Source organism: Hippopotamus amphibius, chromosome 1 (genome assembly GCF_030028045.1).
Source record: "Hippopotamus amphibius kiboko isolate mHipAmp2 chromosome 1, mHipAmp2.hap2, whole genome shotgun sequence".
In the NCBI taxonomy this organism is placed as follows: Eukaryota; Metazoa; Chordata; class Mammalia; order Artiodactyla; family Hippopotamidae; genus Hippopotamus; species Hippopotamus amphibius.
In genome coordinates, this window is record NC_080186.1 from 193,840,410 (window position 1) to 193,852,693 (window position 12,284).

General features: G+C 32.5%; 1 protein-coding gene across 20 annotated transcripts in view; it reads right to left on the reverse strand.

Moving 5' to 3' along the window:
• Positions 1-12,284, reverse strand: part of PPIP5K2 (diphosphoinositol pentakisphosphate kinase 2) — a 76,259-nt gene that overhangs the window by 15,709 nt on the left and 48,266 nt on the right. For 7 of the 20 annotated variants that reach the window (XM_057738031.1, XM_057738152.1, XM_057738066.1 and 4 more), the window contains 6 exons: positions 7,025-7,132; positions 6,819-6,935; positions 4,162-4,329; positions 2,519-2,635; positions 1,663-1,836; positions 288-360 (listed from right to left, as the gene is read on the reverse strand). In XM_057738031.1, the coding sequence (XP_057594014.1) occupies positions 288-360; positions 1,663-1,836; positions 2,519-2,635; positions 4,162-4,329; positions 6,819-6,935; positions 7,025-7,132 (757 nt within the window). Of the gene's footprint in view, positions 1-287; positions 361-1,662; positions 1,837-1,862; positions 2,636-4,161; positions 4,330-6,818; positions 6,936-7,024; positions 7,133-12,284 lie in introns of those variants that run through there. The other 13 variants (XM_057738057.1, XM_057738115.1, XM_057738084.1 and 10 more) reach the window with 5 other exon arrangements.

Below are 12,284 nucleotides of genomic sequence, written 5' to 3' on the forward strand. Positions count from 1 at the left end.
ATTTTGACTTATTGAATACAAGATTAAAAATAAGCACTGGCAATTAGACTAAGTAGTTTACATTATGGGCATTCAAAAGGGTTATAAAACAAAATTAATGCTATTTCTTATTTCATCAAAACTTTATCGTATATTTTGAGCTTTACAACTCAATATTTTTGAATTACTATATGTTAAATAAAAGCTAAAGCATAGCATTTGGTCATGCTTTCACCTCTAAAGAGTTTTACATGTGTGCAAAATAGTGAGTTTAAGGTCTGGAATACAACTTTCTTTAGACCACATACCTACAGTAGGGTTCTGCTTCTGTTCTACAAGAGTTCTTGGTGTTCGTAAGTAATTAGCATTTTCAGATACAACCTGCACAAGGAAAGCAAAATAAATGAAGTAAAACAGTAAAATAAAAAGTCCATATTTCATTTGCAGCCTGTTCCAGACAGACAAAGGTTAATAAGCTGTATGATAAATATTAGTAGAAATACACAAAATATGAAAGATCATGCAAGATCCCCTTCTGAAGGGAGTCCATTTCATATGAGGTCCTTGCAATGAAGTGGTGTGAAGCAGGCATTCAGAATTAAATATCATGTATGAAACAAGACAGATGAAAAGTAACAATTAATAGACTGATATAATTTCACTCTCTCTTAAAAGAAGCTAAATGCCCACTCTTAAACAGCTCCTGTATTTGAAGGAGGGAAAAACAATCACAAACAAAAGAAAAGACAGACAGAGACTGTTGAGATCACCATACAATTACTGATCCATGCACAGGCTTTATCAGAGTAACCTTTAAATATTCACAGCCTTAACGGATACCATAATCCCTTTTCCTATAATCAACGCATTATATTTCCAAAAGAAAATTGCTGAAATTCTTGGAAAAGTCATGTGTAACGGCAGACCTTCCATTGTGAAAAAGCAAAAAACCCATAGTATTTTAAGTTTCCAAACGTCATCACAAAAAGTCCTTCTGAAGTCATTTTATTTTGACCCCTTTTGCTGGGGCATATTGTTGATGGGCACATATACGTTGTCCCCTTTTATCTTAAAGAGAGCATTACGATATTATACAACTAAAAAAAAAAAAAAAAAACCAACCATACTGTATGTATTTAGATACTTCCAGATAATAAAAAGTGAGGGAGAAAACCATCAGTATTAGATGTATCCTGCTAATTAACACAGGGCCACATAAATTTTGATATTTAAAAAAAAGTTCACATTCTCAGCAAATTCCAAATGGAATCTATTTTTCAATTACGGGGGAAAATGTTATTAAATTTTCTTACCATCAAGTTATGTAATTTCATTTCTGAATGTTTTAAAGGACAATTAAGTCAAAAAAAGAGACTTCTTTCCTTTTAAAAAATTTTTATTAACAAGCTAAAGTTCCAGGAGTGTAAAATTTATTGACTAATTTTAAAATCCTGGATATTTAAACCCCCTCCCAGTAAAAATGCTATGAACACATGCAATGTAAGTGGCTTCTTTCCCTCAAATACTGTGAGACATCAAAAACATTTTTAAATGAATTCAAAATTAAAAAACAGAAGGATTTACTCTGACGTAAAATATAAGGGATTAGATGTCCTCAAAGACAGCTGTTTGTTGCTCTGAATGCGGGGGGGAAAAATGTTTAATGAAGTAAAGTTTAAAAACCTGTTGCCATGAGCCAAAAATACTGGATGTGAAAGCCAATGATTTGGGGGAGACAGGGGAAGAAGTGATTTGTTCCCCTGATCTGCGTCTTCGACGCCCAGTACCCACACCACTGGTGTAATGCAGCCAGGTACCAGTACCCTCTGGGCTAGACACACTCAGGGGGCTCTCTTCCTGGAAGTGAGAAAAGGGGCAAAAAAAAAAAAAAAAAAAAAAAAAAAAGCAGAGCATGCAAAGTTAGATACAACAGAGCCAAATGATCAGAAAGAAAAAAAAATACAGTTTGTTCTCATTTGTTTATCAATTTTTTAAAAACTATTAAACAGTAATTTGGGAGCCAAATATTTTAATATTTGAGAAATTGATAGGAATCACTTATAAATCTAATTGTAAGTAATGATGATTATAAGAAATATCTTATCTTAAATATACAAAATATTTATACTGCTTAATAGTTGTCCCTTCCCTCTTAGAATTGGAAAGACTAACAATTTTTTATATTAGCAATGTTAAAAATATGAAAGTATTCTGCTTAATTTTAGATATTCAAGAGGTTTTATGCTACATTGGGTAAACTTTTCAACCCAAAGCACTAAAGAATTCTGCAAAGGGTTAAAGAGACTTCAATGTATATAATACATAAAAGAAAATCTGGGTCTGTCAGACAAGAAAAAATAGAGATCATAAAATGGAGGATTCAAATTGCACTTGTTTATACTTTCAAGCTATCTATTTATTTACCCCCTCCAAAGATTATTTATAGAGTTCAGTAGGCAAAACATGCAGCAAACATTCTCATTTTACATGTTTGCATGTTCAGGTTTCAGACAGTGAGGACAGAGTAAAATCTACTTGCACAAAATGAAGAGAATAGTCTTTTTCTCTGTGTGTCTTTTGGAAGTACAAACTTCTGATATCCATGGAGATGATGGACGCTGGAAAAAGTCTTCAAGGTTTTACTTGAATAATTTACCTTATGGAAGTAAAAGTTTAGCATGGCATAGAAATAATCTCTTGAAAGCAACTATTTAAGTATTTATGAGAAAAAGGTTTATAAATGTGTTCTGCGTTTTAAGAGTTAACAAAGGGCAGTGATTTCGTTGATGATTTCACAAATACACACTAGTTGCAAAATGAAGACTCAGAATACATTTGACTGTATCAATGTTACAGACTCTTTTTGGAGTGCAGAAAAAGGTTTAATGGTAAAATTCTGAACAATCTGATAAATTGCAGATTGCTTTGTTCAACAACATCAAAATCACTGTCCTCACACAATTGGTATTTTAGGTTATATTAATAAATGTCATTTCCCAATTTTCTGAAATTAAAGATAACTGAACACAACCCCAGGTTTCTCATTCTTAAATTAAGCTATAATAGAACAAATAATCCCAAATTCTACAATTGTTAATCATCCTCTTTTATAATTAACTTAAAATATCCCATTCACAGGAACCCTAACTAGTATACATTTTCCATTTTAAAATTACAACAATCTGTTTTATTGAGATGTTTTTCCTACATATAATTGTCAAATTGGGACACATACATTTGAAATTTGAGAATTACAATCACATATGTTTGTATAATTTGGGGCTATAGAAATGAGCACAATTCTTTTTTGTTGGTGTTTATGTTCTAACTTACCAACTGCTAGATGTTATACCTAACTCTTAAGATTTGGTATATTTAATTATCAACAAAAAATATTTTTCTAACTTAAAAGTTGATGGTTCTTCCTATCTTTATACTTTTACTTGAGCATTTAGAAAACATTTATAAGAACTGATTTCAAATCAGTGCTGGGAGAATCATCCTATAGAGAATATAAATAACTCAAAGTGAAGGTATTTTAAATATATACAGATGTTAAAGATTTACCTAACAAACTTCATTCCAACTGGTCAACTTTCCTTTTAAATGTTATTTTAGTAGTCATTTAAATCTTACTTTGTGAGCATAAGAATTAGCCTAAATTATTTAATTATAGATCTTAATATAAAGGTAAATTTTTCAGCTACAGCATCAAAATTTCAAATTCCTACACTGACTTTCGCAATCAGGTTAATTTAGAATTTCACATCTTAATCTACAGTGTAATTGGAATCAGTTCTTGCTGAAGCATCCTGGCAATTCCTCACTACCCTTAACCAAAAATTATTCCTGATCCATTAAATCAGATTTTTTGAAAAGTTCTTTATTAGAATAACCTAAAGTGACAAGGGAAAAAATGGATCAGTTCTTAGAAAGGCCTTATTTTACTATTTCTATTCAACTTTGCTATGAAAACTATATATAAAGCTCCAAATTCTAAAACTAATCTTTGTATTTTCTAACTGCTTCTATATTTTTCAAAATTTATTTTAAAAAATAAAGTTGACAATTAAAAATCTGTTAGGTTCCCAAGCCTGATAATAAAAGCTGTATTTTCTTTTCTGTTTTATTAAAAATATAGTTAGTTTACTTCATTAAAAACATGCTCTCACATACACTTACTTCATTTGCACCCATCTTCCTAGATCTTGGAAGTGGAGACTTCCTGTGTATATGAATCGGCTCTGATACCATAGGCTTAAACAATATCACAGCTCGATCAACCTCATCTTTTTTGTAAGTATGTGGTTCATCATCACTATCAATTTTAAAAGATCTCCTGCCTTCACTCTGTGCAGAAAGAATACAACATAATAAAATTCAGATAAAACAAATCGATCTCTTCAGATGAACAAATTTAGCCACCAATTGCTGTAGTCATTTGAAGTACATATACAAGTTTGTTTATTCAAGTGAATTAATAATTGGATTCTTATGACAGCCTAGTATTATACTGGATATTGTAAGACAGATGACAAAGTTCCTGACTTCAAGAAATACATATACTCTTTGGATAAATTAAACGACAAAATGACAATAAAAAGCCATATAAAACAAGGTACTTAATTAAATTTCATCCAATGTCCAATAAGCAATAATAATAAATGACAGTAATAAAAAAGAGATCAGTTTTATTACCAGTAATGTCATCAACTCAAGCACAAGCTGAAACAGTATCTGAAGTTATAAATTTTAGAAAATTCAAATTCAATTCCAAATATTTCCAATAAGTATGATGATTGCACACTTAACAACCATTTGATAATTCACTAAATATTTACTGAGTACATACCATGTGCCAAGACACAGATGAATAGATACTGTCCCAAATTATAAGAATCTCATAGTATAGTACAGAAAACAGATAAGTTTAAAAAAGTTACACTAAACACCCATCTAAATAGAATGCATAAATTGGGTCCTGGGTATACACTAAAACACATGTTTTAAAGCACGAAGAACAGGTAAACTAATTACCATTACATCAGTGAATCTCACAAACATACATTAGCTAAAAGAAGCCAGGCAGAAGTACATAAAAAACTTCATCAAACTAAGGGGTATAGAAAATAAAGATAAACTTCAACCAGGTAAGGGATATCTAAAAACTTGAGACAATCATCACAGTTAATTACAAATCACTGAAAGACAAGAGTGCCCACCATCACCATCACTAAATCTAGTCAACATTTTGCTGGACATTTGTCATCATTCAGAGATAAGATCATATACATAGAAAATTCAAATGACTCTATGGATAAATTATTAGAATGAATAAACAGCATGCAGTAAGGCTGTTAGTTATAAAATCTTTATACAAAAATGAGCTAAAATTCAATACGAAAATAGTAAACAGAAAATGAATTTAAATAAGCTATTTGTGGTAATTTAAAAAAAGAATTTAGGAATTAATCTGACAAATAAAATACAAGACATTAAAAAAAATCTTAATATAAAGAATAACTAAATTCCGAGCTATATACCAAGTCCTTGGACTAGAAGATTCAATTCTGTAAAAGTGTTATTTCTTTCAACATTGATCTGCAGAGTTTATGTAATTTCAATCAAAATCCCAAAAAGTTCACTTTGAAATATGACCTTTTGCTTTTGGTCATAGCCAGTAGCACTTCACAAAAAGCATGTTCAAATGACGAATGAATATAAGAAAAGGTACTAATCCTTACTGGTCATGAGGGTAATGAAAATTTAAGCCACAACAAGATGTCACTACATAATCCCCAAAATAGCTACATTAAAAACACTAATTAAAAAAAAAAAAAAAAAAACACTAATTATACCAAGTGCTGATAAAGATATGGTAGTATCTTTGGAAAGTTATTTGACTGTATTTTAAAAAGTTGAACATATGCATACCCTACAGTCCAGCAATTTTACACCTAGATACATATCCAAAAGAAATGTGTACATATGTCCAGAAAAAAACCTGAACAAGAATGTTCATAAAAGCATCCACTTTCAAACCTTGAACTGGAAACAAATCAAATGATCATCAAAGTGAAATGGATTAATAAACTGTGCCATGTTTATTTAATGTAATCCTACATGGCAACAAAAATGAAGAATAGATGAATCTCAAACACATAATGAAAGAAGCCAAACCCACTCGCCAACCCAAAAAAGCACGTATTTTGTGATTTCATTTGTGATCATAAAGTCTTAAAATAGACACAATTAATTTATGGTGTCAGAAATCATGATAGTAGGTACCTTTGGGGAGAAGGAAGGGAGGATTGTGATACGGAGGGGGCACAATTGGTTCTTCTGGAATGATATTCTACCTATGACCTGGCTAGTTGTTTTACAGTTGTGTTCATTTTGTGGTATATGACTAAACTACACACTTATGATTTAGGTATGTTTACCAATATGTATTATAGTTTAATAAAAAGTTTAAAGCTGAGTACATATTTAACTTTTGTAAGGTTAATAATTAAAATGCAGTAATTCATGCCAAGGGCTTAGCTCAGTAAAGCATGGACTAGTCCTCAAGTAAAACAACAACCAAAAACAAAAACAAAAACTATAGTTCTCCATTCTAAAAAATGATCTTAATTCAAAAAACCTAGAGAAAAGATAAAATACAAAGTTCTAATATGCGTAAAACTGTTGTCTACCCAAATCATACTTCAAAAATTTAAACCATCTTGCTACTTAGTAGTTGAGATAAGAATTATAGAACATAATAGAATATTCTTAAAGAAACCGTATTTAAATTTAGAATTGTAGTAACTAAGCACTGAGAATTTCATCTTCATTACCTCCCTTGAAGCTGGTCTATATCCATAGCCAGATGGTAAATTTTTGTCTTCTTCACACCCTTTGGCTCCTGGACTAAAATGTAATTCAACATGAAAGCGTTCCTCAGAGGAAAGATCCTAAAAAACATTACAGAACATTTTCAAAATGAGAAACTTCAAATTATTTATTTACCTTAGTAACACATGCAAATCAAGAACTCTGTTACCTTGTTAGGATCCTCATAAAGCATGATAACAATCTGAGTCATGTAGTTGAGTTCATTGACAACATTTAAATAATCCATAGCTCGTTTCCACTGTTCATCCTTTGATTCCTGAACAAAAGGTATATGGTAAGCATTTTCTCATATTACTTTAAAGTCACTTCATTTTCATTATGGTAATCTGTTTAATCCTGATTGATACCATACAAATGAGGTGAATACTTACACACACACTCCTTCAAAATAGCTCCACTTATTTAAATCTCAATAAATCGCTTAAGCTTAAATAAATTATTTAAAAAATCTCTTACCAGTAATTAAAAAAAAAAACTCTACTGGTAATTTAAAAAAAAGAAACTCAAAGAAAAATAAAAATAAAGAATCTTGAAATATGATACCTACAATTGAATTCTGAGGGTAAGGGGCAGTTGTTAACCTTAAGTCCCAGAGTAACTAATATAGTATCGTGCTTCATAAACAGAACACTATCCCACAAAAGTAGTGCCTATCAGTAAATATCCCTCATTACACTGTAGTGATATTTTAAAACAATCAGCAGGAGGATGCACAAGCAGATTCTTAAAATCATCTCCTTCACCACTCCACCTTTATTTAGAGAATCAATGGTCTTTAATCAATGTAATTAAAGAGCATCAGAACTGAAAGGGATCTTAGAGAACATGTATTACAAGCATTCAAAGTAGAAAATCCTATCTGAAAAGGCAAAACTACTCAAAGTTCAAACTTTATGGTCAATAGTCAACAGGGTCTATTTAGACTTTATGTACATGAGATAATGTCCTTCATCTCATGTTATAAACATTACAAATATATAAAAGCATCCAACAATTTTTTGTATATAATAAGAGTATATAATATTTTGGACTTTAGTACGGAATGTGCTTTGTTTTGAAGAATAACAATTTGATATGCAAAAGCCCAAACTCAAGACCCCATGCTGATTTTTTTTAAAGTTCAGCACATATTTCCTTTTTAAACTTAGACATTATATATCTCTGAGGAAGCATTCCACTTTGGAAGTTTTTAGAAAAGTAAAGTTAAAGCAATATCATGTAATTTGTGTAATTACATGTATTCTTAGCTTCATTTCAACAAATGGCTATGCATACCTCTAAATGCTCTAGAGCAGTTACTCCCAACTTAAGCAACACTCCAAAGTAAAAACTGCATTTGTGTGTGTTTGTGCGTGTCTGTCTGTGTCTGTTTGAGGAGGGGATATGTGCAAAGATGTATATACTTATTTTTTTGAAAACTGATAGGAAAAACAAAGTAGCATAGCATTGCTGAGTTTCACTAGATTTCAACTGCTGTAAGTGATGGGTTTAAATTAAATACTAAAAATTTTCAAGATTGAAAAGATCTATTAGACTGTGATATGGCATTATCAATAGGAACACCATCTAATATCTAATTCAGTGGTGCAGTTACAGACTTTGCTAGGTTTGCTGTAAAGAAAAGACAAAATTAAATATTTTGCGGCATCTTCCTGAACACAATTAATATGCAAGAATTCATAAAAATCTTTTTTTAAACAATTAAGGATCATTAAATATATTTCTTGAAATGTTGTTTATAATCTTATTTCTTTAACAAACTTTTTTTTTTTAAATGTATTATGGAGAGATAGATTTTACTAAGTCTACACTGAAAAATGAAAAATTTCAATTGGGAAGAGACCAAACAAGGTTTTAAGTATATTAGCTACAGACTCTTATTAGGATAATATGAGTTGGTATAATTAATTATACTTCAAATAAATTTTTAAAAGTTTTAAAATTAGAAAACAGGACATCACTTTGGTATAGACCTTAATTTTCACTTTAGTAAACACGTCATTTTTCAAAATCCCAGAAGCCCAGATTTTTATAAGAAGGGAATTGTTCCACTTTTGTTTTAGAAATGTAGCTGAATGCAATATATACTCAACAAGCTCTAGTTCTACTGCCACCACCCAAATCTAAACTACATCATCCTTCTTTAGATCACTGTTATAGCCTCCTAACTGGTTTTTTCATATCTACCTCTACCTATCTATTGTCTACACAGCAACCAAAGCCGTTCACTTCCCTGCTTCAAACCTTTCAAGGGCTTCCTAATCCTCTTAGGATCCTCAAGGCATGGCTCTCCAACCTTATCTGTCACAATTTTATCCATCACTCACTATTATGCTCCAACCATAGGCTTTCTCTCCATTCCTATATCCTCTATGTTTTTTCTACCTTATAAATAAGTGCAAAAAGGTTAAAAGGCGACCACATAAGAGATAAATTCCTTCTCCCACAAAACAATTCCATCGTTACTAGTGGATATATAAGCTCTTGCCTTGCTAATTAAAGGTCATCTTTTTCTCTATTTCTTTTATTAAAGAAATAAAGCTCCACTAATCCACATACGTATGCAAGGGATGCCACTTTGCTATTCCATTAAGGAATAAAAAAGTAACCAAAAACAAGAGAAAAGAACATATGAATTGGAAAATTTGATGGGAACAGAACACTTCCATAGCCTTAGGATAACTCTGATAGTTATTATCAAGGCCCACTGATAAGAGAGAGAAAGAATCAAGAGACTGAATCTTCATATACCTTTCACTGACCTTTATTTTAAAAAGTACAAAAGAAAACAAAGTTGAATTCATTTTCTTGTAAAGATTCCTTTTTTATAGATGTGCATAAATGTATATACCAATATATACATAGAAAAAAATTTTAAATTCTTATTTTTTGCTAATTGGGAGATGGCTAAAAAGATATTTTTGATATATAATAGAAGTGACATTGTATTCTAGATAATCTGTGGTTGGTTTGAGTGTACTGAGAAAGAAAGGGGATATTAAAATTTCTAAGTCTGTTTGGTTATCACTTCCATTACCAATCTCCAAAATGTCATTTTCTCAAATACAAATTTCCTGGGAATCTTATTAATAGCCACTGTCTTAGCCATCATCAATATGTTGGCTTCGCAATTCAGTACCTTTAACCCAAATCTCTAGCCTTACATATGAACATACTACTGGTCATCTTCACTTGACTAGTCTACTAGTGCCTCAAACTCAAGCTGTCTAAAACTAAACTCATTGCTTTCCTTCTAATGCCTGATATTCCCCCAAATGTTATTTATCTCAGTGAATGATGGGTAATTTTGTAGATGATCCTATGTTAGAAATATGGGAACCTTTCTTGATTCTACCTGTAAACAAAGAAAGGGCCTCAAGGAGAGTGTTGGTGAAAGTTAAAATGCCTCAAAAAGAGAGTGTTAGTGAAAGCCTAAAGGGCATCGAGGCGGTTGTTGGTGAGGAACTATAGGAAGATTAAAAAAAAAAATTTTATTGGAAACTATAAGAAAAAGAACCCTTGCTATGCAGTGGCATAAAGTGTAGAAATACTGTAGCCTGTAGACAGTGGAATTCAATGAGCTAGCTACCAAGATTTCCAGGAAAAATCCTCAAAATGCCACCAAGATTCTTCTCATTGCCTGTGATAAACTATGAGAAGAGGGAGATAAACTACAGGGGAATGGTTAATTAGAAAGGAGCCAAGACTTGCAGCGTTCAGAAGTAAAACTGTTTCTCATTTCCAGCCTCTCCAGAGAACAAACAATGCTATAATTAAAAAGTGGCTTCCAGGAAGAATGGAAACATAGGAATCTGTCATAGAAACACCGGCGTGATTGTAAAAAAACTTGCTAAGACTTCAGAAGGATTTAAGGCTCACAGACCTTTCAAAGACACAAAAGACTGTCTGAGGATCATACTAACATGTCTCTCAGATACTCACTATTAAGCAATAAGGGCTGCTGAGTACTACCCCTCAGTAGCCACAGAGGGAGTCCAATGTGGAAACGGGCTTATTCTTAAGAGATTTGTGGGTGTGAATTCTTTAATAAAGTAGATTATACTTTACTCCTTTTTGTTTTTTTAAATTACACCATCTTGAACTAAAAATAAACAGACTTTTGGACCCCCAAACTTCCTTGGGCAGGAAGCAGGTTAAAGAAAACTATTTAGCTGCAAACGTGAGCTACTTATTATGGAAAAGGAAGGACGACCTAGATGAAGCAATCAAGAACCTAAAGTACAAAGCCATGAATCATTATAAACAACTCCCTGGCAGTATGACAGAGCCTTAATTAAGGAACGGGCAGTAAGTACGTAGGCAGATTTCAAAATTGCTATGGACCAGTGACCATGCTATACCTTCTGTTTTCCTCTCTTCTGAAAAGGTTAGGGTTAGGGTTAGGGTTAGCTATAGCAGTTATCTCATGCTTATCCCACCACTGTACGTCAAACACATGAAGGACAGATAATTGGTATCTTCAGTTCATAGGTCTTTGAACTGAGATTGAGTTCTCTTGAGCACTCAAGGAGCTCTGCCCAAGAAGTCCCATCCACATCTGGACCTGATTTAGATAATGAGATTCTGGTTGTCAAGTTTACACTATAAGAGAGAGGCCTGGGGGAATATTAGAGGAGAGATTAAGTGAATTTTGCATGAGGGAGAAATATGGATTGTGTGGGTAACAGACATACTGTGATAGACACTGTTTTCCAAATATGGCCACCAAAATACCTCCAATCCCAATTACTCATCTTACAATAAGTGACAGCGATACTCCACTCATCTAGTAAAATGGGTTTATTTCCCCTCCCCTTAAATCTGGATGGACCCCTGTGACTGCTTCAACCAAAAAAGCTCAGCAGAAGTGATACTACATAACTTCATAAGTTAGGTCATAAAAATGCTTGGTGCTTGCTCCTTGTTCTCTCAGGAAGTTTACTTTTGGAACTCAGCTGCTATGTTGTGAGGAAGCAGGACATGTGAAGAGGCCACTGTAGGTATTCTGGTCAACAACTGCAGCCGAGAGCCCACCTGACAGCCAGTCCATCAAGAACCAGACATGAGAAGAAAGCTGTGAGATGATTTGAGCCCCAGCCACTGTCTGACTGCAACCTCATGAGAGACCCAATGCAAAACTAACTAAATGATCACAGTCAGACTTTAAACCATGAGAGAGAAAAATAAAATGACTGTGGTTGTTTTAAGCCAATAAGCTTCGGTATGATTCATGACATAACAGTAAATAAGAGTCACAATGTCCAACCAAACACCAAGTCCTATTGATTCTAACTCCTAAATAATGCAAATTCATCAGCTTCTCTTTATCTCACTGCGACCAGCCTGTAACATACCTACAATATTTTGTATTACTGTTTGCTTAAATGCATCTTCTCTAAAGGGAAAAG